This window comes from Tiliqua scincoides, chromosome 5 (assembly GCF_035046505.1).
Source record: "Tiliqua scincoides isolate rTilSci1 chromosome 5, rTilSci1.hap2, whole genome shotgun sequence".
Lineage (NCBI taxonomy): Eukaryota > Metazoa > Chordata > Lepidosauria > Squamata > Scincidae > Tiliqua > Tiliqua scincoides.
In genome coordinates, this window is record NC_089825.1 from 74,359,540 (window position 1) to 74,382,483 (window position 22,944).

Here is a 22,944-nt window from a genome sequence, read left to right on the forward strand (position 1 = left end):
AAACACCCCTTGTCCCTGGCAGCAGCGTGATCCTGAGGATCACATTGCTGCCTTTGCCCCTTCCCTGCAGCAACATACCTCAGTTCTCAAACTCCCTAAGAGTTTGAGAACCACTGGTCTGCACAATAAATGCTCTGACTGAATTACTTTCTCTTTTAACTCCACAGATTGTCAAAGGTGCCTGCAGGCAAGTTCCAAACAATCCAGTACCATTTTCCTCACCATGGCTTTGGTGAGGGCTAGTGACTTGATAAATGCAAAAGAATGAACAAAGGTGTATTGTATACTGTTCACCTGTAACTCTATATTTTGTGAAATAAATAGGGCAGAACAACCTAAAATGGGAGGGGCAGGAATTGTCAGAAGTGTCTATTGGATTTCAAGTCTACAATACCTTATAACCCTTGAAATGCTGTTATGGCCACCAGTATGAAAGGAAAACAGGTGCTGGTATGATTAGTCAGTGCAGAAATATGTAATATCTAATCTGATGCACTTTTTTTATAGATGGCAAAAGCCATGAAACAAGTAGCATCTTTAGGAGCAGATCTGTTGTCATATCTGGCTGTTGTACTGTATTTATACATATATCTATCACTTAAATTGATGATAGAATGTTTCCATTTTATGTGATAAGAAGGCTTTCAACTGGCTATTTTTAGTACACCTGACTTCCTTTATATTTAACCTTGATCTGTACTTTTAACAGGCAACTATGTATATGCTTTTAACAATGAGAGCAAATGGAACTTACTCCTGGGTAAGTGTGGGTAGGATTGTCAAAAATATCCTGTGGTCACCAAAAATAACTTCTGGTCATGACATAAATTCCTGTGGGTCCTGACAGATTCTCCTTCTAAACAGTGGGTCCCAGTGTCAAAAGCTTGAGAACCACTGCACTAGATTCCATTATTCTCCCCATCTAGTAGCTGAATGTGGTATAGTAACAAATTCTGGGGTGACAACGGATCTTTAAAGCTATTTTCCCACTGATTTGGTATGCACTGATTTTTTTTTTTTAATCTACTGTGGGTTCTGGAACGGACAACGAGGCATGACTTGTATATTCAGTTAGAAAAAGCAAAAAAAAAAAAAAAAGGGATATTTTCCCCTTATGCCTATGGTCTTTTATGCTGTACTGGTTTTCCTGTGTGTTTCTACCCTGGATAGAAACATTTTGTATTCTCCTTCCCAGAGTTAAAAGAGGTTTCATCGGTTCTATTTTCATTAGGACCATTGTGGAAAAGGTTAAACGGCCCCTTCCCTATACGCCACAGTCCTGATCCTTGGATTCAAGTTTTTAAATATATATACAAGGCCAAACTATGCATTTAATGTGACGTATAGTCTCATCTTGTTAATCCCAAACTCAGCTGTGGAAAAGAAGCAGGAACACCTGTAGCACCTGTAGAAGTTCAAGAGAGAAAGTTTGCAGGAACTAGCTTTAACCACATGAGGGCGCTCCCATGTAAGAAATTGCAGGGAGCAAGAGCAAGAAGCAAGAGCAGGGTAAACAACACATGAGGGCTATCTGGAATTACAGCATAAAGAAAGCATTGTAAGTTATATTAATGTGTGCAAATTTAGAAAAATATCCACTCTTGAATTATTTCAACCTTTTCCATATAACTTCAAGCTAGTTTGGTGTTAAATTTTCATAAAGAGATTTATTTCTTAGGAAACCCCAAAATTGCCTTTGGTATAAAATACATTCAGAGTGTAATCGGATGATGTAAAATGTCTATTGAGTTAAAAAAATTTTTTTTAAAAAAACCTTTCTGCACACATCTTGTTACATTTATTTCAGGGAATCTCTAATACTTAATGAGTATTGGCTTAAAAGAAATTTAACCTAGACCTTTTGCATGCTATGCCACTGAGACACAATCATATGCTAAGTACCATAGAGCCACAGTGAAATTACTCCCAACCTCAAGTGAACTCATGTAATTCAATTATTTTTAAAAGAAGAAAACACTAGGATAAATTAAGCCATTTCTGCCCAATGTTGCATATACACAGTGCTTTTTTTGTAAAAAAAATAGGTGCAGGAACTCACAACTTTTTATTTATTTATTTATTTTTAAACCATTTTTTATACATGCGCGCGTGCACACACACGTCCATCCCGTGTGAGATCCCTGGTAGCAAAAGCACTCCTGCCACAGCTGGAGTGAATCACCCCATTTTTTTTTAGGTGGGGAGGTGCTCCATTGGGCTATAGAAAACTCTCTCCATTGGGCTATAGGAAAGCCTATACAGTAGTTAAAGTGTTCAGAACAAATATATAAGGTCTTCAGCCCAGCTGGTGGCCATCAGTGCCTCAAGTGTTAGTTCCAAACACTTTGACCCTAAGACCTCTGGTGGCTCAGTGGTTAAATTATAGATCTGTGGAGCCGTTCCGGTGCGTTCCATTAGAAGAAAAGCCCTGCATATACACATTAGGGACAAAATGTGTACAAAATGGGTTAAGGGGTTTAGTAATGGTCAGAATGTTGGATCAAGGGCTAGTGTGGGTACATAGATGCTAAGTTGTCAGCATCTTAGTGAGTAAATATCTGACCCTGGAGAATGTATTTTCTGCTTCCATGGTTGTTGAGGTGGGCACCTTCCAGTGCAGGTTCCATGTGTTTTGGTGCAAGAGTACTTTATATGGGTCTTAATGGTTTTTTTGATCCTAGAATTAAGAGCATTGCTGAGAGTAGTGGGGATGGCCTCAACTTTTGGTGTCTTGGGGTGAAAGCCCTGTGAGAGCCCCCCACCCCCGTAGCATGTTCACCCTTGCTTTGGAAACGTGTGCCTGGTATCCCTTTGTGGTGCCTACAACAGTGCAGGGGTAACAATCCTTCACTGCCGGGTAGTAGCACAAGGACTCTCATCTGCTGTTACTGTCTACTTCCTTCTCTTTCCTGATGAGTGTTTCCACTGGGCCTTGGACCCCTGGCTGACTTACCAGGTAGTGATGAAGAATAAGAGCAGCAGGATTTGTACAAGACAGGATGATGCAGTGGTTCTGGTTGGACTTAGACTTGGAAGATCCAGTTTCACAGGGTTTTTGTGGGAGGGAGGAGGGAAAGAGGGGAAAAGGAGGGAAAGAACAAAAGGAGGGAAAGAACCACTTATATATACCCCCTGAGCTCCTTGGAAGAGGGCAGTATAAGCATATGAAAAATGAATAAAATGGGGAAGAATAGCTTCCCAGTGCTGTTCAAGGACCCACGGGAAGGCTTACCAGGTGACAGGCAGCAGAGGACTTGCTCTTTCTTTCCTTGGTGCTGTATAGCAATTCCTGGATGCCCAGCCCCCAACATGGGCCTGCAGTGTGTGCTGCAGCTGGAAGAGTTGAATGCATCACTATTGTAGACTCCAGTCCTGGGACCCCTGTTAATCCCTTCCTGTCTGGTCTGCACAGGATCATGACTGGATGCCTCTGCAGTTGGTGCAATATGTAGACTGGAATGGATTTTTTTTTTTCACCTTCAGCTCATTTCATACAAAGCTGAGCAGTTTGTCATTTGAAATTCACCTTATAAAATGTCTTTTAGATTTTTAATAGTTTAAGAATTCCATATCACTTTTGTTGCATTTCTTTGTTGTATATTTTGAGTGCATTTTGACAAAAAATGAACCAGCCCTGGGCAGTTCATGAAGTTAACTAGGTCAATTACCGCAGGCAATACATTGGCAGAGGGTGCCACCTCTACCATTTGCTTCTCCTTGGGAAGCAAAGAGAAGAGAAAGGGTGGAGGGGAGGTGGGCCAGAGCACCTCTGACACTGTAGTCCAGGAGTTCCCAATGTGTGCATTGTGACATCTTAGGGCAGTGGTTTTCAAACTGGGCCCCCAGCCTGAGAGCCCTGGGCAATTCTCCCTTAAGGGGAGGGTTGAGGGGGAAGGCAGAGACGCGATGCCCAGCATTGCACCTCTGATCTAGGAGCAGGGGCATGCTGCCATTCACCACTGCCTGCAGCAACCTCCTGGGGGTTGGGGGAGACCAGTGCCAGCCTCTGCCAGGCTCCTCATGTAGCACAGACCCCTCCAGAAGGCAATTGGGACCGGAAGTGGTTGCAGTTGCCTTCTGGAGGGGTCTGTGCTGCATAGGGAACCCTGCTGAGGCTGGTGCCGGGCTTCCCTGACCTCCGGGAGGCTGCTGCAGGTGGCAGTGAGTGGCAGCACACCTCTGCGCCCAGTTCAGAGGCGTGATGCTGGGCATCGCATCTTTGCTTTTCCCCCGCCCCCCTGCCTTCTGAGCAAGGCCTTCTGCCCCCTGCCCTGAGAGTTTGAAAACCACTGTCTTAGGGCATTCCAACATACAGGGGTGCCACAGGATATCCCCTGTCACCCCTCCTACCCATTCCCCCAGGTACCACCATCTTGGATCTCTTGAGATTTTGTGAGATCCAAGATGGTGGCACCCAGCTGAGCCAAGAAGAAGAGATTAGAAGGGTGTCTCTTGACTCAGGTAAGTTTGGGGACCACTGCTGTAGCCCAACACTCTCCTCCACGCTTTCTCTTCCACTCCATTTTTTTGAGAAGAAACTGGAGGAAGAGGAGGAGAAGTGGAGGCAGGTGCTGGTGCCAGGGTGTGATTGGCATTTGTTGTTCTGCCTCTGGCATCAGGTGGCTAGCCCTGAATATAAACACCTCAAATACCAAGAAATAAAAATGTTTCTCATAGACTCAAGGCGATTTACGTAGGCAGGATGACTATAGACCCCATTTTTTCAATTTTATTCTATGAGAGAAACTCATAGAACCCTCCATTTCTCCAGATGTTCCCCTTCATAGTGCAATCATCCTGGCTGGACAGCTCTTGTCCTTTCCGAGCTTCCACAGGCAGATGCAAAACACACCTCAACATTCCAAACACACCCAATACAAAACACACCCAACATTCTTGGGATGTTATAATCCTTTTCTTGCCAGTTGACTCCTCTACACTCCTCCATCTCTAGTCAGCTGCTGCTGGTCAGTGGTCACCATCCAAGGCTAACATCCAAGCTGAGCCTGCTTAGCTTTTTCAGGCAAGGCAACAACTCAGCTTTCAGACTACACCTCCCACCTCAGCTGAGTTTACTTAATCAACTGAATTCAGGCCAATTACAATAAAATCAAGCATTATATTTTTAAAACAAAAAAGCAAAATGGAGGGGGACTCTGTATCCTGCGAAAGTTGTTCGTCCCTGTGATTAGCAGAAGTATAACGCATTACACAAAGCAAGATTAAATCATGCACATTTTTAGAATTTGCATAACTGGAATGCACAATTCAGCTAATTACGTTGCAGAATTTGGCTTGCCTTGCTGCACATGCTCAGCTCTGCCTATGCTCCCCAGCTGGTTAGCATTTACGTCACCTGGGGGAAGACTTAAGATGTCAACTGTACTTTGGAAAGAGATGCCAGGTTTCTGCAAGACCTTTGAGTTTGTCCTTGTGCTTCTCGACATTTAGCTAAGCCAGTGACCTGTAAATGATGCCTGTGCCAGTTTGCTACTGCAGGTTTTGTCCCTAAATATTGTGCCATATCACTCTTGCTCCGTGTCAAACAAAAGGAGCATTGTTTAAATTTCTTCTAAAAGGGAGCAGATTACACTGAACGTTAACATGCACTGCATACCAGCAATGCCACTTTGCACACTCTCAGCTGTCGACCCCTGACAGGCAGAAGCATGTGGTTTCTAAAAATACTTTCCAAGAACACACATTATCTTCCTGGTGGGAGGGTGTGAACTAAATTTTGGGCAATTGCATGCAGATGCATTTTCATTTTGGAACACAAGATTGTTTCATTCATTATCCTAATGAAGCAAACCCTGACCACTTTACCAATCTTCCCTCTCCCCACCCCACTCCACTTTGGTAAGCTGAATAAGCTAAGTCCCCTCCCCACTCCCCTAGAGAGATATGGTATGGGTTGGGAGGTGTTGGGGGACAGTCCATTTATAGGATTGGCCCTCTGGAAGTTGGAAAGTATTTAAATAGCAGGAGTGATAAGACATCTGATTCAGTGGTTGGGACTTTCTGTGCTACAAGTGTGGATGCCCTGACATGACAAAAGGAGGCATGGAGACAGTGGCAGTGTTCAATTCTGAAGGCAAGGGCCGGGGGCTGAAGGCAGCAAAGGAATTCTGGGCTGGAGATGTCATCTTTGCAGAACGAGCCTACGCTGCAGTGGTGTTTGACAGGTATGAAGGGAAAGTTAATCAGGGCGTTGCTGACGAGGTTGAATTGGCTGGGGAGGCTGAGTGCTGGCTGTAGCTCCTTTCCGCTTTTGCAGGGAGGATGACGTCTAATTAATTTCTGCTGACAGTCTGGGGATTTCAGGAGGGGAGAGTGGCCCTTTGTATATAGCTAATTGAGAATAGTGGCTCAGAGACGGAGCTGTGAGCCAAGGAGTCCCCAGTTCACATCTCCATTCAGCCAGGAGCCCACTGGAGTCTCTCTGCTTCAGGCCCCCATCTGTAATGTGGGGATATTAACTGACCTGATATTAACAGGGTTGTTGTAGGTAGAAGTGTACTTTTTGGGTTTTATTTTTTCACAGATTGCATTTTTTTACAAAAATGAGAAGTGCAGAAAGCGTGTTCTGTGTTTTTATCCCAAGGGTGCATTTTTATAAATTATAACTTATAATCACTTTGAAAGTGTACTAGGTAGGTGATATAGTGTCAGCAGATGCTGATATACATGTAGCAGTGTTAGAGAATTGTTTTATTTTTCACAGATTTGGTTTTTTTAATTTTTACAAAATTGAGAAGTGCAGAAAGCAATGTTATGTGTTTTGATTTCATTATCTCCAAGAAACCCATCTCTAGTTATAGGGGTAACTGTAACAAAGGACATGAAGATATTTTAGCATACAAAATATGCAAAATGCTGGCAAGAGTTTCAGCTGACACTACACCCTCCCACACCCTTCCAGATTGTTTCCTAGCCTGGAGAGTGACCTGCAATGGAAGGCAGCAGCATGCATGCTTATGTACCCCCTCCCCTCAAAAAAGAGGGTGTTGGCCAGAGTCACCACTCAAGTATTTGTAGAGCTTGAGCTGCCATTACTTTAGTTCTTTGTGAGCCTAACACACTGGGGACTGCATGGTTGGCTCTTCTCTCCTAATCCATTAGTGTCTTAGGACCCAATCCTATCCAATTTTCCAGCACCGGTGCAGCTGCAATGCAGCCCCAAGGTAAGGGAACAAATGTTCCCATACCTTAAGGAGGCCTCTGTGACTGCTGCCCCACCAGAAGATTCAGTGCATACCCCTTGGCACAGCTGCACCAGCACTGGAAAATTGGATAGGATTGGGCCCTTAGTAGACATTCTAAAACAGGTGTGTCAAACTCGTTTCATACAGAGGGCCGAAGTTAGCATTCATGGTGCCTGCTGAAGGCCAGCAATGACATCATTAAGAAGGAAGTGACATCATTGGGCAGATGATGATCAGAAATAAGCACTTGTTCTCACACAGAAACACAGTAGCTACAAATGGCAAAAGAGAAAATGTGCAAATCTTGTTCGTATTTTCAAGACTAGCGTGATACCCATGCTCCACTATTGTATTTAACTACTTTGAATTCATTTTGGCTCCAATAAACTTTCCTTTGATTGCAGTGAACAATTACCCCATGTCAGGATTGCTGTGCTCATATCGAAACTCTGCTGCTCCGTGAACCTTGGAGTAATTCTGTTGGTACTTGGCCACCCCAGCATGGTGCATCCCAGGATTACTCTGCATATATTTTGTTGCCGCATCCTTAAGTTGCTTTTAGTGTCAGTGTATCAGGCACAACATTTGCCAGGAGACTTCTCGGGGACAGGAAGAGGTGATGGCTGTGGGAGGTGTGAGGCACAGTTGGGCTGAGAGAGGGGTGGTGTGGTGGACACTTCTCCAGGTTCACGTGTCAGGAATGCATCAAAATGGCCCCTCGAAAGGACCTGTGTAAAATGTATCTCCTCACAGGGTGAGCTTCAGCACCAAGACTCTCATAGAGCTACCCATTGTGGTAAACTTCAAAGATGAATTTGAGCAGTTGTCAGCTGCCACCAGCTCACATAAACTGCCATAAGTAAAGGGTTGGGACATGTGAGCAAGGTATTCAGCAGAGTTGGTGTAGTTGTCCCCCTTGCTACAACTAAAGTCTTAGACTAAATTCGACTAATCCAGTTGGGGGGGGGTTTGAATAAACTTGATAGTAACTCAGTGGCATAGCTAATGATCGTGTAGCCCGGTGCCAAGCTCAAAATGTTGCCCCGGAAGTGATGTCACAACTGGAACTGATGTCTTGCCCGGGCTTTTTTAAAAGTGAAAATTGGAAGGAACCCACCTCCTCTCCCCAGCAGCTTGCCACCTACTTGCTCAGCTGCCTCTCCCCAATCAATGGCATAGCTAAGGCATCTATTTGCTACCTGTGGTCAAAGAAGATTTGTAGCCCCCCCAGACAGAATCAAATTAATTAAGTAAATAAATAAAAAGTGTGCCCCTGATAGGTTTGAGACACTGTGCTAGGGTGAAGAGGGACGGTTATTCCTGCCCTGCTAAATATAAGAGGGGCACCTCTTGAAAAAAGTGACTTTCACCCAGTTTGCAGGGGTAACTGTATTATGATACATGGAAATGAGAGCTGACTCATATTAACACCTTATTGGTTTCATGCTGTATCATGATAACATGTCATTGCAACATGTCAATAACATAATAATATGTCACAAGCTCTCAGAACAATCAGTCTCATAGGACAGTTCTGAGTTAAGAAAATCTTTTTGTTTCATAAGGCAGTTTTGTTTTCATTTTCAGGTTAATTGGCCATAACGTTTGGTAGAATACAGATATTCCAATGCAGTTTGTTTCACTGCATTCTGCATTAAATTACCTTTCCAATGATATATAGCATGATGGTATTATTCATACATACCAAGATTTTCACAATTTTGGTCACGAGTGTCAAGTTCAGCTTGCCTCCCTAAAGCTTGATGCCCAGTGCAACTGCTACCCCCTGCACCCCCTTAGCTATGCCACTGTAGTAACCTGGGGAATTTTATGACAAGAGATGATACTTGCCTAAGGAGGCTTAATTTTCATATGCAGAATTATTGAAGGGATGGCATATAGATCTGTGAGGTAATGAAAAATATCATTTATAATTTTTAATCATTCTATGTCTGACAATCAATACAGATTTATACCGCATAGATTAGTAGTGTGAAGATGTTGTGTGAATGTTTTGGGCCAGTAAGTTATCTGTGCTTTGGCCCAATAGCCTCTAAAAAATAGTAAGCAAGAAGGGCCACAATCTTTACTGCTTGCAAAAGACTGGGTGACCCCCTAAAATCTAGGATCTCAGACCAGCAATTTATATAGCCCCCATTATAATTAGGCTATTCCAGCATGATCATTGGGCTATCTTATATCTATCTTTTATATACTGTAGATATCATAAAATAAATCAATCCCACAGATAAGTCACAGATGGGTTTTGAGCCAAATATCATGGAATTTTCTGTGACCCTCAGATAAGTTGGAGCAAGATATTCCAACCTAACCAACTTTCCAGAGCCAATGCAGCCCTGAAGTAAGGGACTATCTTCCCTTACCTTGAGGAGGCCTCCATGATTGCCCCCCCCATTGCAGAATGCAGCTGTGCTGTGCTGCGCTGCACTGTGCATGCTGTGTTGTATGAATGCTACTGTGCTGTGTTAGTATGGCTGCTTTGGGGCTGGAAAATTGGTTAGGATTGATCTGTAACACACACACACACACACACACACACACACACACACACACACACACACACACACACACCCTTTGACTGATTTTTTGTGATATTCATTGGCTTTGTGATCAGCCAATGAAACTGTTAGTTAAACAAAATCCAAATGAGTATGAGGACACCAATGTGTATATCTACTCCATATAGACTCGTAGTCCATATGTACTGAAATTAACTGTCACCATCCCCTTCCAATTGCTCTCCATAGCATGAAGAATGGGTGAAGGTGGCTCAGCTTAAGGTCAGGGAAGTGACGGGGAGATTCTGGGCAGGCATGGGATGAGTAGGGCATCCCCTGCCAGTCCACTATCTTTCCAATACAGAAGCAGCTGCTTCATTCTGTTTCGTGGGTGGCTGGCCCTGAACTAAAGTCTATCAAAGATACAACCACCTGTCTAAGAGGTTCATCCCTCAGTTTACTGCAGCAGGTTGTTTCTTGATCCCAACTTTAAAAATTGTTGTTGTTGTTGTTATTAACAGTACAGTATTAAGGGTACCTGCTAAGGCACATAAACAAGCAGAGCTGGAGTGAGAGGAGGAGCTCCCCAGAATGCAATGTACTGGAAACCAAAGAACATGTTCTGCTGCTCAGCTCTGCCTCTAATGTGTCAACACTTATCCTGGTCTCTCATATTACACTCAGGGGATTTGTATGCCAAGTGCAGCTACGTCTGCTGGCATGATGCAATAAGCAACTGTCCTGCACCCGAGATAGTCTTGCATCATTGCTTAGGAGTGTTATGGTGATGGGGTTTTAAATGGATAAGGCATTATTTTGTAAAATGTAAGTAAAGTAAAGTTGGGTGTGATGGTGGAGGTTCTGAACCACAACACATGGTTTCATATTAATAACACAGGCCTGTGAAATTGAGGGTCAGAAAACCTTTTTTCCCCCTCAAAATTTATGGTGGTTTTGTATGAATTTCGGGTGCTGATTCCAAGAACAGCATCAGTTTTCATGACTAGTGAAAGCAACTTCCTCCATGATAAATGATTCATGATTGCCACTGAATCATTATTGCCTTGATGTAGGCTTCCTCACAAGGAAGCTTTCACCTTTCACTAATGAGGCTATGGCTTATCTCCAAAACTAGATGCAATAGAACAAAACCGATGCCATTTTTGAAATCAACACCCCAAATATACTCAGGAATATGTCTAACTTTTAACAGCAAAATGTATGTTGGCCTGTGTAATCATACTTCTAACCAAAGTACCATCATTCTGGTGAGACACCAACCAGACTCGACTCAAAGTTTCCAACCTGAAACAAACATTGTTCTGCAACATGCATGGGGACCATTATGTTAGGTCTGCCTAAATGCCTAGGATAGCTGCCATGGCTTTCCTAGGTTGGGTCAAATACACTCAGAATGACTGGCTCATGTCTAGCTCAATGATTGCTATGGCTAACTGAAGAGCTGATCCTCATCACTGGTGTTAATGGTGGAAACTGAAGAGTAAGGTCACTAGGGAAGAGTCAGGTTACTGCTGGCCCATCCATAAGGCCCCCTGATGGGTTGCATCAGTGGCAGATTGCAAGGACTTTGAGGGGGCCTTTCACTCACCTGCTTGAGTGAGAAGTAGATAATTGCCCTTCTTTCTATGACTCTCACACACTGTTGTCAAACCCCCAAGTGCAGGAGTTCCAGTTTTATTTACAGGGACAACATGAGTGTTTGTGCTGTCCCTGTCAAAAGAGCCAGAAGTTCCACACTTCTGGGTTTGACAACAGTGCATGAGGAACACTGTGGGTCTGGAAGCATTTTGTAGTGCAGAGGTGGTGGACCCTGATGGTAGCAGGTGGCATTCTGGTCACATTACCCCTCAGTAGAGCCTTGCATTTGTAAAGATGGAGGGCTCAGTGAGTCACACTGACTTTGAAAGACTCCAGCAATCAAGCAGGTGCAATTTCTAATTGGTAGCACATACACACCTTCAGTCACATTCTACATTCTTTTGAATTACTCTGGCCACAAACCCAATCTGTAGTGAGTGGTGGTGACCACAGGAGTTGCCTTTGGCCTCATGTGAACTGGGAAGCACTGCTGTGATCATGGCTCTTACTAAGAAATGCATCATCAGTAGATGTGGTGAAAGACAGTTTGGCAGTTATGTGGCATTTCTGAAAGGGCAAAGCAGTGCTAATGATAGCACTGGTGTACAGGAGTGAGACATGACTGATATGCAGCTCCCAGTCAGGACAATGATAGTCTGTGAATACTATTCCCTACCTATGCAATTGTTGCATCCAGAAATGTGCCTCAGTGTGGTATATGATGACTCGCATATTGAATCATTCTTCCCTTGTTATATGGACAGTGATGATTTATTTACACAATGCTGACATGAACAAGCAGCCCCTCCAGAAGAAACCCCTCTTTTCTTCTAAATTAGTGTGGAATATATACCCTCCCCCTATGGGATCATGTCATACTTCTAGGGGGCCATATGGAAGAAAACCAGAACAGTAGGTGGGCAAAGTGTGTTTCTGGGGTGACCACCCAAGCCTAACTGCCAGGCATATGATAAAATTGTCACAAGGATCACAGTAAATAAAGTGCCAGTTATTACAGGTGCAGCCTATTTATCCATGGATTTTTTATCTGCAGTCTTAGAGCTCATTTCTAGGCATGTTTACTCACAAATCAGTCTAAACTCAAAGGGATTTACTTCCAAGTAAGTGTACCTGTATGTCACCTTTGTTCTTCCCAATATTCTCTAAGAAGATTTCTCCACTTCCTGCCGAGCTCTTCTTTCTGGCAGGGTAGAGCTCACTGAGCTGCAGTCCTTTTTAAACCAGGTCTACTTGTTGCCTTATAAGGAGAACAAACTCTGTGGCGCCTCATCACCCCATTGACTTGACAGCTGATAGAAACCAGTCAGGTACTTCTGACTGAAGCCCAACTCCATTGTTTGCCTGGAGAAGAACACAAGGGCAATGCTGATCCTCTTCATGTTCTTTTTCTAGAGCAAACATCCATTTTAAAGCTGCAGTTTCTTGTGAGACTTTGAATAGCATGATCTTAGTTGCAACTGCTAGCATTGAAAACCGCAATCACATCACACAATTTAAACCACTTGAAAAGAGAGTCATTTATACTGCAATTGGTTGGGAGAGGGAATTTTATACAATAGGCAACCGAGCAGCATACACCTATTCTGCTTTCTGTCTCCAATCTTATAGCCATTTCCCATTTCTGTTCAACATTTACTTCTTCCCCAGTGCTTTGAGCATACTAGAGGTGTAATTCCTAGCTTCAGCCTAAAGGAATCTAAACTCTATAAGAACTGTAAAGATGTATATTCACAATTGAGTTAGTATGTACTAAGGTTTGATTTAGTTTAGTGTAGCTTTGTCTGTAGCAGGGTACCTATGCATTCCAGCTTGTGTTACTTTGGGCCTAATCCTATCCAACTTTCCCATGCCAATGTGACTGCAATGCAACCCCAAGGTAACAAACATTCCCTTACCTCTGTAGTTCCCAAACTGTCCTGGAGTTTGGAAGCCATAGTAAGTTCTTGTGGGGGAGGGGAGAATGTGGTGACATGACACCCAGGATTGTGCTGCTGCCAGGGGCACCAGGGGCTTTGTTTTACTTTCAAGTAGCAGCCTCCTGGGGGTGTGGGGAGCCCTGTCGAAGCCTCCACAGGGCTCCACAAGCCTCAGAGAATGTCAAAATAACAATTGTGACCCACTTCTGGTTTGCAATTGTGAAACCAGAAGCGGGTCACAATCATTATTTTGACATTCTCTAAGGCCTGGGGAATGCCGCAGAGGCTTCTATGGGGTACCCCACAACCCAGGAGGCTCCTTCCTGTAAGTAAAACAAAGCCCCTGGCGCTCCTGGCAGCAGCGTGATTCTGGGGATCGCTTTACTGCATTCCCCCCTCCCCATCCTTTCAGGGGCAAAGGCAGAGGTCCTCATGCTGGGACGTCGCAACACCCCCACTTTGAGCACCTCTGCCTTAACTTGAGCAGACTGCCTCCCACACTGCAAGATGCAATATATGCCCCATTGGCACAGCTGCATCAGCACTGGAAAATTGGGTAGGATTGGGCCTTTAGACTACAGTTTGCCTGTGGTGAGGTAGTTGTGTGAGGCTGAGCTCTAACATGTAGCACATTTTAGCATACCATTGCAGACCTTTAAAATGTAGGCTGCAAATCACTCCATCACAAAATGGGCACAACTTCTCACTAAAAGCAAGAAACTAGTTCAGGGAAAAGGACATCTGGGATGAAAATAGAGTAGTGCCCACCACAGACAAAATAGCAGTATATATCTGTTCTGGAAAGGAAGAAGAATTGGTGCCTTGTTGGGTCAAAGGTGTAAACATGGGCTGTTGAGGTTGGAAATGAACAGGCCGCCCCAAACTTTTTCTGGGTTTCTTTGTGTTCAAATTCTGTACAGTTAAATACTCTGCAAAAGTTCATTTGAGCTCCTGGAATTTCTCTCTGTGTCCACAGCTATCATGAACTAACTTCAGGAGCTGAATTCTCTTTGACTTCCTACTTTCTTAATGTAACACTAAAGCAGCTTACAGTTAGCTGCAAAGCTCTCTTCCCTGAGACCCAAATTATATTTGCTCATCATGTGCACATCAATGACATTTTCTAAAACCAGTTTTTACCATGGAAATTTTGTCATTGTCCCATTGTCATGTTCTTGGTGAGTTCCCCATTTGACATAACCCAAGAATTCAGTGCATTATCTCTTGGTGTTTCATAGTTATCATTTAAAAGCTCAAATGCCATAATTCCAAGAGTAAATCATAAACTGTTATCAGAATCAGAACGGAATAGAGAGGCTGGCTTGCAGCTGTTATGTCCCCTTTGGCTAAATGTCTCCTGCATTTAAAATGAACTTTAGGTTGACAGCTGGTTCTTGTGCCAAAAACAGCTGCAGCCAACCTATCTGCCTGAAAGATGATGAAGGTGGTGTAAATAAGCAGCAAGCTCAGGTACAAGAACAGAATGTTCAAAGTCTTAGAAGTGTAACCCTTTAAGCAATATACTGTACTGTATGTGTACTATTCTTCACCTGTATATGTAATAGCTAATTGATCCACTCCAACCACCCTTGACATGCACAATAGAAGTAATCCAGACATATCTGGCTTCTGGTATGAGAGGAGAAGGAATACATCACAGAAACTGGCCCCTGATGATCCTACCATGTAATAATTCAGAGCAATGAAAGAATTGTCCATGGATTGGACAATAGGAAAAAGAATAGTTATTTTCTTGAGTTGTAAGAGACCACTCTTTAATGTTACATCTCTACTTTGTAGAATCCTAGAACATTAGAGTTTGATGGGACCTTTAAGTTCATCTAGTCTAGTACAACTCCTTTGACTTCAGTGTCTCTGACAGTACTAGGGTATTTGCATTCTGGACTATTGGGTCCTGGTCAAACGAGTCTTGGTCATTAGTGTCCCTAGACACTAATGTTTGGATTTTTTTTTCTTTCTGCATATATAGGAACTCAAATGTCCAGAACACAAAAAGAATGGATGCAAATGTCCAATACCAGGATGCATATGACCAGGACAAAGTTGTTCAGGATGCAATGTCCCTGTCATTGTCTCTAAAGAGAATACATTACCCAGTCAACTCCTTGGAGGCAGAGATAGGGTTTCAGATGAATGAAGACTTTCCTATTGCCTTGTGGGCTGGGCCACATTCTTTCAGGGAAGAGTTTATGCAAAGAACTCAAGGCATGCACTTAATACCTGGATGCTTTGATCATGAACAACTGGGGGATGTGCTACTGATGGGAATCATTTTCTTTCTGGGAGGGAGATTCCTCCTCTCCCTTCTAAACATGATACTTCTAACATCACTGTTTTCCTGTGGCCAGTTTCTTTGTGACATGCAGGATGCCTTCTTTTGGTGTCAGGAAGAAATTAAAATGTGAATTATTAAAAAGAAAAAAGCATCCTTACATCTAAACACAGGGCTTTATTTTTCTCCTATGGAAGATGTTAATTTGTGTGTGATGCAGGAGAGTGTGCTGCCAAACATATGGGGGGGGGGAGAGACAGAGGCATCAATGTGCATGGCACTGTACATAGAGTGAAAAGACTGGTTCTTGCCCCACATAGCTTACAATCTAGAAACAGACATGGGAAACGGTGGGTTCGTATGCAATTCTTGTATGGATTTTCTGCCTTGGGCCTAAATGGTCTTCAGCAGGGCCCACGGCTCATGCTCAGATTGGGAGGACTTTGTGATCTCTTAGCAAGTAAGACTCTGCTTTGGGTACCGAAAAAGCAGTATGGAAATCTTTTAAATAAATAAAACAAGGTTAAAAATGTGCTTTCCAGGAGGCTACTGATGATTCTGTTGTCCTCTTTTCAGTCTCACTCACCTCATCTGCCACAACTGCTTTAAGCGGCATGAGAGGCTCCACCGCTGTGGCCAGTGCAAATTTGCCCAGTACTGTGACCGGACCTGCCAAAAGGATGCCTGGATGAACCACAAGAGTGAGTGCTCTGCCATCAAGAAGCACGGGAAAGCACCCACGGAAAACATCAGGTGGGGAAATAGTACGAAATGAACTGAGGCACGCAAGGGGCTCTTTTATCTCTTCCTCTCCTGCATAAGTGGCAACAGAGACTTTACTACTACTACTATTATCATCGATGTCACAGCCCATCATATGATTGGACTGGGATTTTTGGGTGCTCACTAGTTCAAACTCTACCCAAGAGTTTAAGAACTGGTGAGATATGGCTGTATAATGTTCAATGTTCCTAGCAGTGTGACTTGTTGCAGTTGTTCAGGGCAGTTGTCAATGCCTAGATTGGCCAGGTGTTTCTTAAGGGCTTGGGAATTGCACCTAGTACACCAGTGACAATAGGGGTAGTTGCTATTTTCTTTCCCCAAAGGCACTATACAGGTGTGCACCACTTAATGATGGGGATCATTCCCCTTTGTTATGCAGTTAGTTCATTAAGGGCGCAATCCTAACCCCTTATGTCAGTACTTTCCAGCCAATGGGGCATGTGCTGCATCCTGCAGTTGGGTTTCACTCATGGAGGCCTCCTCAAATTAAGGGAATGTTTGTTCCCTTACCTCAGAGCTCTATTGCCCTTATGTCGGTGCTGGATTGTGTGCTAAGTGAACGTTCAGTCCAATCTATTGCCTTTGTTGTGTAACAGACACTCCCTGCCAGACACTAGCTGGTTTTGCAGGCTACTGGAGATAGATTGCCTCTTCTTTGTATTAAGAGCCTCTCTGTTGTGTCACCAGACACTCTGCTGCAGGCTATGGGAGGCATTTCAATTTCCAGGTCTTTGGCGATCTTTTCCAGTTGTTTCTCCTTGATTAAATGGTCTCCTGGAATGGCTACATCAATAAGCATCACTTATTACTTCTCAACCATAGTTGTGTCTGGCATGTTGTGTTTCATTTTTAATCTGTCTAAATTATTATTATTATTATTATTATTATTATTATTATTATTAGTAGTAGTAGTAGTAGTAGTAGTAGTAGTAGTAGTAGTAGTAGTAGTAATAAGCTGCAGAACCCTCTTTTTAACCACCTAAACCAGTTGTTCCTAAATGTTTTTGACTAGCAGCTCTCTTGACCTACTGGGCCATTGGCCATAGCTCCCCATTAGGGCTACAATCCTGTACATCAGTGGTTCCCAAATTGGTGAGTAGCAACCCACCACCAGGGAAACACTTGTCCCTTTAAGGGGTGAGGAGGGGGGAAGGCAGCAACGTGATTCCCAGGATTTTGCTGCTGCCAGGGATGAGAGGGGTTTGTTTTATCTTACCGGCAGCCAGTGCCAGGGTCCTTTAGGGTCTGAGAGGTTCAGGGAGCCCTCTGTAGGGCTCCCTGAACCTCTGAACATGTAAAGAAATAAGAAAAAAAGGGCACTTTTGTTTTTCCGGAAGTGCAAAACCGGAAGTGCCCTTTCCTTTCTTTTATTTACAGGTGGAACCTTAGTATCCACTGATTTGGTATCCACTGATTTGATTCACCACTGATACCAAGGTTCATTTTTAAATGCCTTGCAACAAGGAAAAAAGCATCAAAATTTCTTACCTTTGTGCTGTTAAATAATTATACAGTCATGCGCCGCTTAACGACAGGGATGCATACCAGCATACTTGTCGTCAAGCGGGGTTTGATGTAATGCAAAGCCTCTGGAGGCGAGGGAATGCTCCACTCCCCTTACCTCCGGAGGCTTTTCTGTGCCTTCCAGAGGCAGTGCGCTTCTGTGCACTGCCTCTGTGAGGCTCAGAATGCTGGAATCACATGTGAGGCGCGATTTCCGGTTCCCAGAGGAAATCGGAAATCGTGTCTCTCACACAGTTGGGGCATTCTGATTCTGTTATCCCCCATGTGTTATCCCCCATCTGATTCTGTTATCTAGGTCAGGGGTCTCCAAACTTTTTGGCCAGAGGGCCGTATCAAATATCTGGCACAGTGTTGAGAGCCAGGAAAAAAATTTAAATATAAAATTTAAATAAATAAATTAAAGGTGAAACTTAGATGAGTGAATAATTGAATGAATGCGCTCATTCATCCAACCTCTCTGGCCCTCAGAATACCCTCCAGACACAACCAGAGCACAGCTCCGATCATGTTCAGTTGAGTGGGCCAGAAGCTGTCAGGGGACGGCCACGGGCTGGACAAAGGCTGGCCACGGGCCTCATCTGGCCCCTGGGCCGGGGTTTGGAGACCCCTCTTCTAGATCCCATCTAGATTCTGTTATAACCCATCCACTGACAACAGCTTCCAAATAATGGTTCTGGGCTGAGATGGCAACACATGGGTATTTGTTAATTGAAATGTATAGCTGGTGTCATCAGGAAATGGTTTACATCTGACTCTAAAACTTCAGATTTTTATTCCAAAACTCTCCTATAAGCAACTTCATAGAGATATTAAACAAGATAAGTGCTCATGCTGAACCCTGTGGAATACCATGGTCTAGACCAGGGTTGTCCAAACATTTTGGCAGGAGGGCCACATCATCTCTCTGACACTGAGTCAGGGGCCAGGGAAAAAAATGAATTAATTTACATTTAAAATTTGAATAAATTTACATAAATGCATTTTTTAGAGATGGAACTTATATGAATGAATGAAGGTCTTGCAGTTGCTCAGGTCTATAAAAGTCCTTGCACAAAGCAAGGCTGGCCTTTCCTTTACTGCCATGTGACCAACCACACGCTGAGTAAAGAAATATTTTCTTTTGTCAGTTAGGACAGACAAAAGAAAATATTTCTTAGCATGTGGTTGGTCTGTGGAACTCCTTGCCACAGGATGCAGTGATGGCATCAGGCCTGGACGCCTTTAAAAGGGGATTGGACAAGTTTCTGGAGGAAAAATCCATTACGGGTTACAAGCCATGATGCATATGTGCAACCCCCTGATTTTAGAAATGGGCTATGTCAGAATGCCAGATGCAAGGGAGGGCACCGGGATGCAGGTCTCTTGTTATCTGGTGTGCTCCCTGGGGCATTTGGTGGGCTGCTGTGAGATACAGGAAGGTGGGCTAGATGGGCCTATGGCCTGATCCAGTGGGGATGTTCTTATGTTCTTATGCCGCTGCTGCATCACAGGCATGAAATAGCAGGCAGTGGAGGGAGTCCTCGTCCCACAGCTCAGGTGAGAGGTTGAACCGTCATCATCATGCTGAGAAAAGTTGCGTTGGGCCAGCATGGGCTCCAGCAAGCCTCTGGAGAGCCAGAAGCTCATTGGAAACTGGGAGCTCCCCAAAGCCCAGATTGGGAGCCCCTGTGGGCCACAAGTGGCCCTTGGGCTGGGGTTTTGGCACCCCTGGTTTAGCCTCTAGTCTCCAAGGAGCCCACCAGATTGTATCCCCAAGACCCAGGCTCTGAGTCTGATCAGAAAGGAAGGAAATAAGCTGAGAGCAAATCCCAACATTCTCATAGAATTGGAATTGAGGATGCTGCAAAGAATAGGCTTGTCCACAGTATCAAAAAAGGCTTTTTATAAAATCAGCAGAGTTGCATCATCTCAAGGCAGTGGTAAGGAAAACCAAAGCCTATCTCTATCCCACACCTAGTCAGAAGTCAGCTAAAAATTGGTCAAGATAGGATGTGTCACTCAGGAATGCCTAGACTTGCTCAGCCATTAACATTCTACCCACTTTTCAAGGATCTAATACAGGGGTCTCCAAACCCTGGTCCACAGCCCTCTGGAGGATTTGATCTGGCCCGCGCGGTTCCTAGTCTCCCGGCATGGGAATAGACCGCATTCAGCCACTAGATGTGCTGAAAAATGCAATGAAATTATTCATTCAATTTTGCCCTCTGCTCCCCTTCTCCTTCCACCCCCACCCACTTATTGTATTCACTCAAACTCTCAGTAAAGTGTTTCTCCATTCTTTTATTATTTATTTTCCAGCGCTCTACATCATGTCAGATATATCATGCAGTCCTTGTGCCAAAAGCTTTGGAAACCTCTGATCTGGAGCAGCTAGATCCCCATCGGTTTATGTAATTCAGCTCCTGGGTTGGGGAGGAGTTGGGACTCTTCCAAAGACCCAAGGAATGTGATACAAGGACCCATTTTTGCAGCTATCCCAACCAGGTGCTGATTTTAAATAGTGCAATTACAGCATTGAGGTTTTCCATCATTTCCTTAGAGATCACTGTGGCACAGGAATAAATTCCAGGGAGTTACCACCATCCTGAGAGAAACAGGAATCCTACAGTATTCTGGGTCTTCCCTTTTCATATTCCCTATCATATTGATATTGATAGTGTCATGCACCACATAACAATTACAAAAGGGAACTGACTCTTGTAAGATTTTGATTTCAAACTTCTAGAGAGGATCTGCTGGTGACCATCAGTCATAAACTTGTGAAGAAGACATTGGCATCTGGAACCCGGGCAGACCCCTGTGGAGACAGAAAAAGCCACAAGCGTCTGAAAGTAGTTTTAAAACTCTTTATTTTTGTAGGTTCCTGAATACACTTCTGTGTTTGTATTTGTCTACTCTAGTTCTGCCACCAAGTGGCCAGTCAACATTTGTGCACATTTTAAGACACTGTCTATTCATGTTAAAAACAGTATTGTAGCTATAAATCTTTTGGGAGAGATGGGGGCTTTTGTCAATGAGATCTTAACTCTGGGTATCTACACCCAAACCAGATCCTCAAAGCCTGACGCTGCACCACACCTGCATGATAAAAATCCAAGGTCAGTTTCAAATACAGTACAATGCCTAAAATACAAATAGCTACCCCAACAGCTGGCAATTCTAGGCTTATCATTCCACCACAACAAAGGCTCCAACAAGCATTAGAGATCTCCTGTCCTCTAATGAATGGGCACCCAGTCATGGAACAAGTGCAGTGCACACTATTCACTTTGGAAGTACGAACATTTATAGATGTTTCACTTGCATTTTCAATGTTTATTGTTTAAGATGTTTGCTTATTGATGAGGTTTATGGCGGGCAGAAGCAGGCCAATCCTATACACACTGAGGTTGCAATCCTATACACACTTTACTGGGAGTAAGCCCATTGAACACAATAGGACTTGCTTCTGAGTAGACGTGCATAGGATTGAGCTGTGTTTTTTTAATTTCTTATGCCTGTGGGTTGTAATGTTAGTGGATTAACAATCTTTTTATAGGAAACACATAGCAAATTATCAGAGAAACATTTGCTGAAAGACCTTGGGTGGTGGGTGATCACTTCTTTGCCTCACTTCTCCTGAGTGAGGGGTGAAACAGTAATTTTAGCTACACATGTTGATTTCACCTTAGAGACTTCCTTGAAGGAGCCAAAAGGTTGTTATATTTTTGTAGAAGATTTATTGCCAGGAGAAAAGGTTACTTTAGGATTAGTTTACAGCTCTATTCAAATCAAATCTTATTTCCACCAAGGCTACATAACAATTTGGGACCCAAATTTTGGATGATTTTAAAGAAGCCAAAGTTCGTTCATTCATTCATATCTCACATTTCCCTAAAGAGCAAAAGCTTGGCTAGGAGAAGACCTTAATTATATTCTTACAGCCCAATCCTATCCACCACCACCCACCAATGCAGTGGCACCAAAATGGTGACCACTGCCTCTTACACACAGTCAACAAATAAATCCAGGCCCAGGTCAAAAGCCTGGAAGATGGATACACTCCTTCTCCAAAGCTAGCTGACTACAGAGAGGGAACCTACAGAATTAACTAATTACTTAAAAAATAAAAAACCATAAATCCAGGGATTTTTAGTGCCACCACCTGGGGATGCTATGAAGATGTTTATTAGAGATCATTTTACGATATAAACCAAGCTTCAAATGCACACAACGGCAACAAAACCTTGAGATGCTGTCGGCCACAGTTGCGGACCTCCCATTAGGTTCAATGGGGCAAATGCACCAGGCACAAGTAGCTAGGACACTGCGGAAGCCTCTCTGAGGCACCCGACAGAGGCGGAAACTGTGCTTCCAGTTTCCCAGAAGTGCAGTTTATAGCATCAGGGAACCTCAGAGAGGCTTCCCCAGTGCAGTCCTGGGTTGTGCGAGGCTCCGTGAGCCTCAGGTGAGTGGGGGGGATTTTCACGTGGGAAGGCAGCAATAGCCCGCGGGGGGGGGGATGCCATCCCACGGGAGCACGGGGCTGGGGTGGTCCACCGCTGATCGACTGAGTCCAATCTGGACCAGCCATCATCAGAACACCTCATCTGCAGGCACTGACTGCCATAAAGCAGCCTCCAGAAGAGGGGCATGCTTTTTTACATTCATCGTAAACAGCCTTCCTGAAGTGCACAGAGCCTTGCACTTCTGGCCCACTTCCAGAGAGGCCATAGAGGCCACCACTTCCCTTGGCAATCTGATCCATTGCCAAACTTCTTTTACCATTAATTATTTCTTCCTGATATCCAACTGAAATTTCCCTTTTTGCAGTATATTTAATAAAGACATTTCTTTGATGGTAAATGCTGAAATGCTGAGTATTTCAAATAGTACTTGAGCAAGTAAATTTTCTGTCCAATATGAGAAATCAGAGGAAGATTGCTGCTGAAACTATAGTATGGAATGGCCATATGTGTTCTTTCGGGTTTAGTCACTGTGAAGAGCCATCACTTATCAGGTGGCCTATTTATAGGAGCTGGGTAAAAATATCCCCTTGTGATACATGAGACAGGAAGGTATTGTGAGCTGCAATGGAAAGTATG

General features: G+C 43.8%; 1 protein-coding gene across 2 annotated transcripts in view; it reads left to right on the plus strand.

Moving 5' to 3' along the window:
• The first annotated feature begins 5,876 nt into the window (after nucleotides 1–5,876).
• Nucleotides 5,877–22,944, plus strand: part of SMYD1 (SET and MYND domain containing 1) — a 41,506-nt gene continuing 24,438 nt past the window's right edge. The window contains exons 1-2 of one of the 2 annotated variants that reach the window (XM_066626980.1): nucleotides 5,877–6,185; nucleotides 16,130–16,306. In XM_066626980.1, coding sequence (XP_066483077.1) covers nucleotides 6,049–6,185; nucleotides 16,130–16,306 — 314 coding nt within the window. In that variant the 5' untranslated portion in view covers nucleotides 5,877–6,048. The remainder of the gene's footprint in view (nucleotides 6,186–16,129; nucleotides 16,307–22,944) is intronic. The other variant, XM_066626978.1, reaches the window with a different exon arrangement.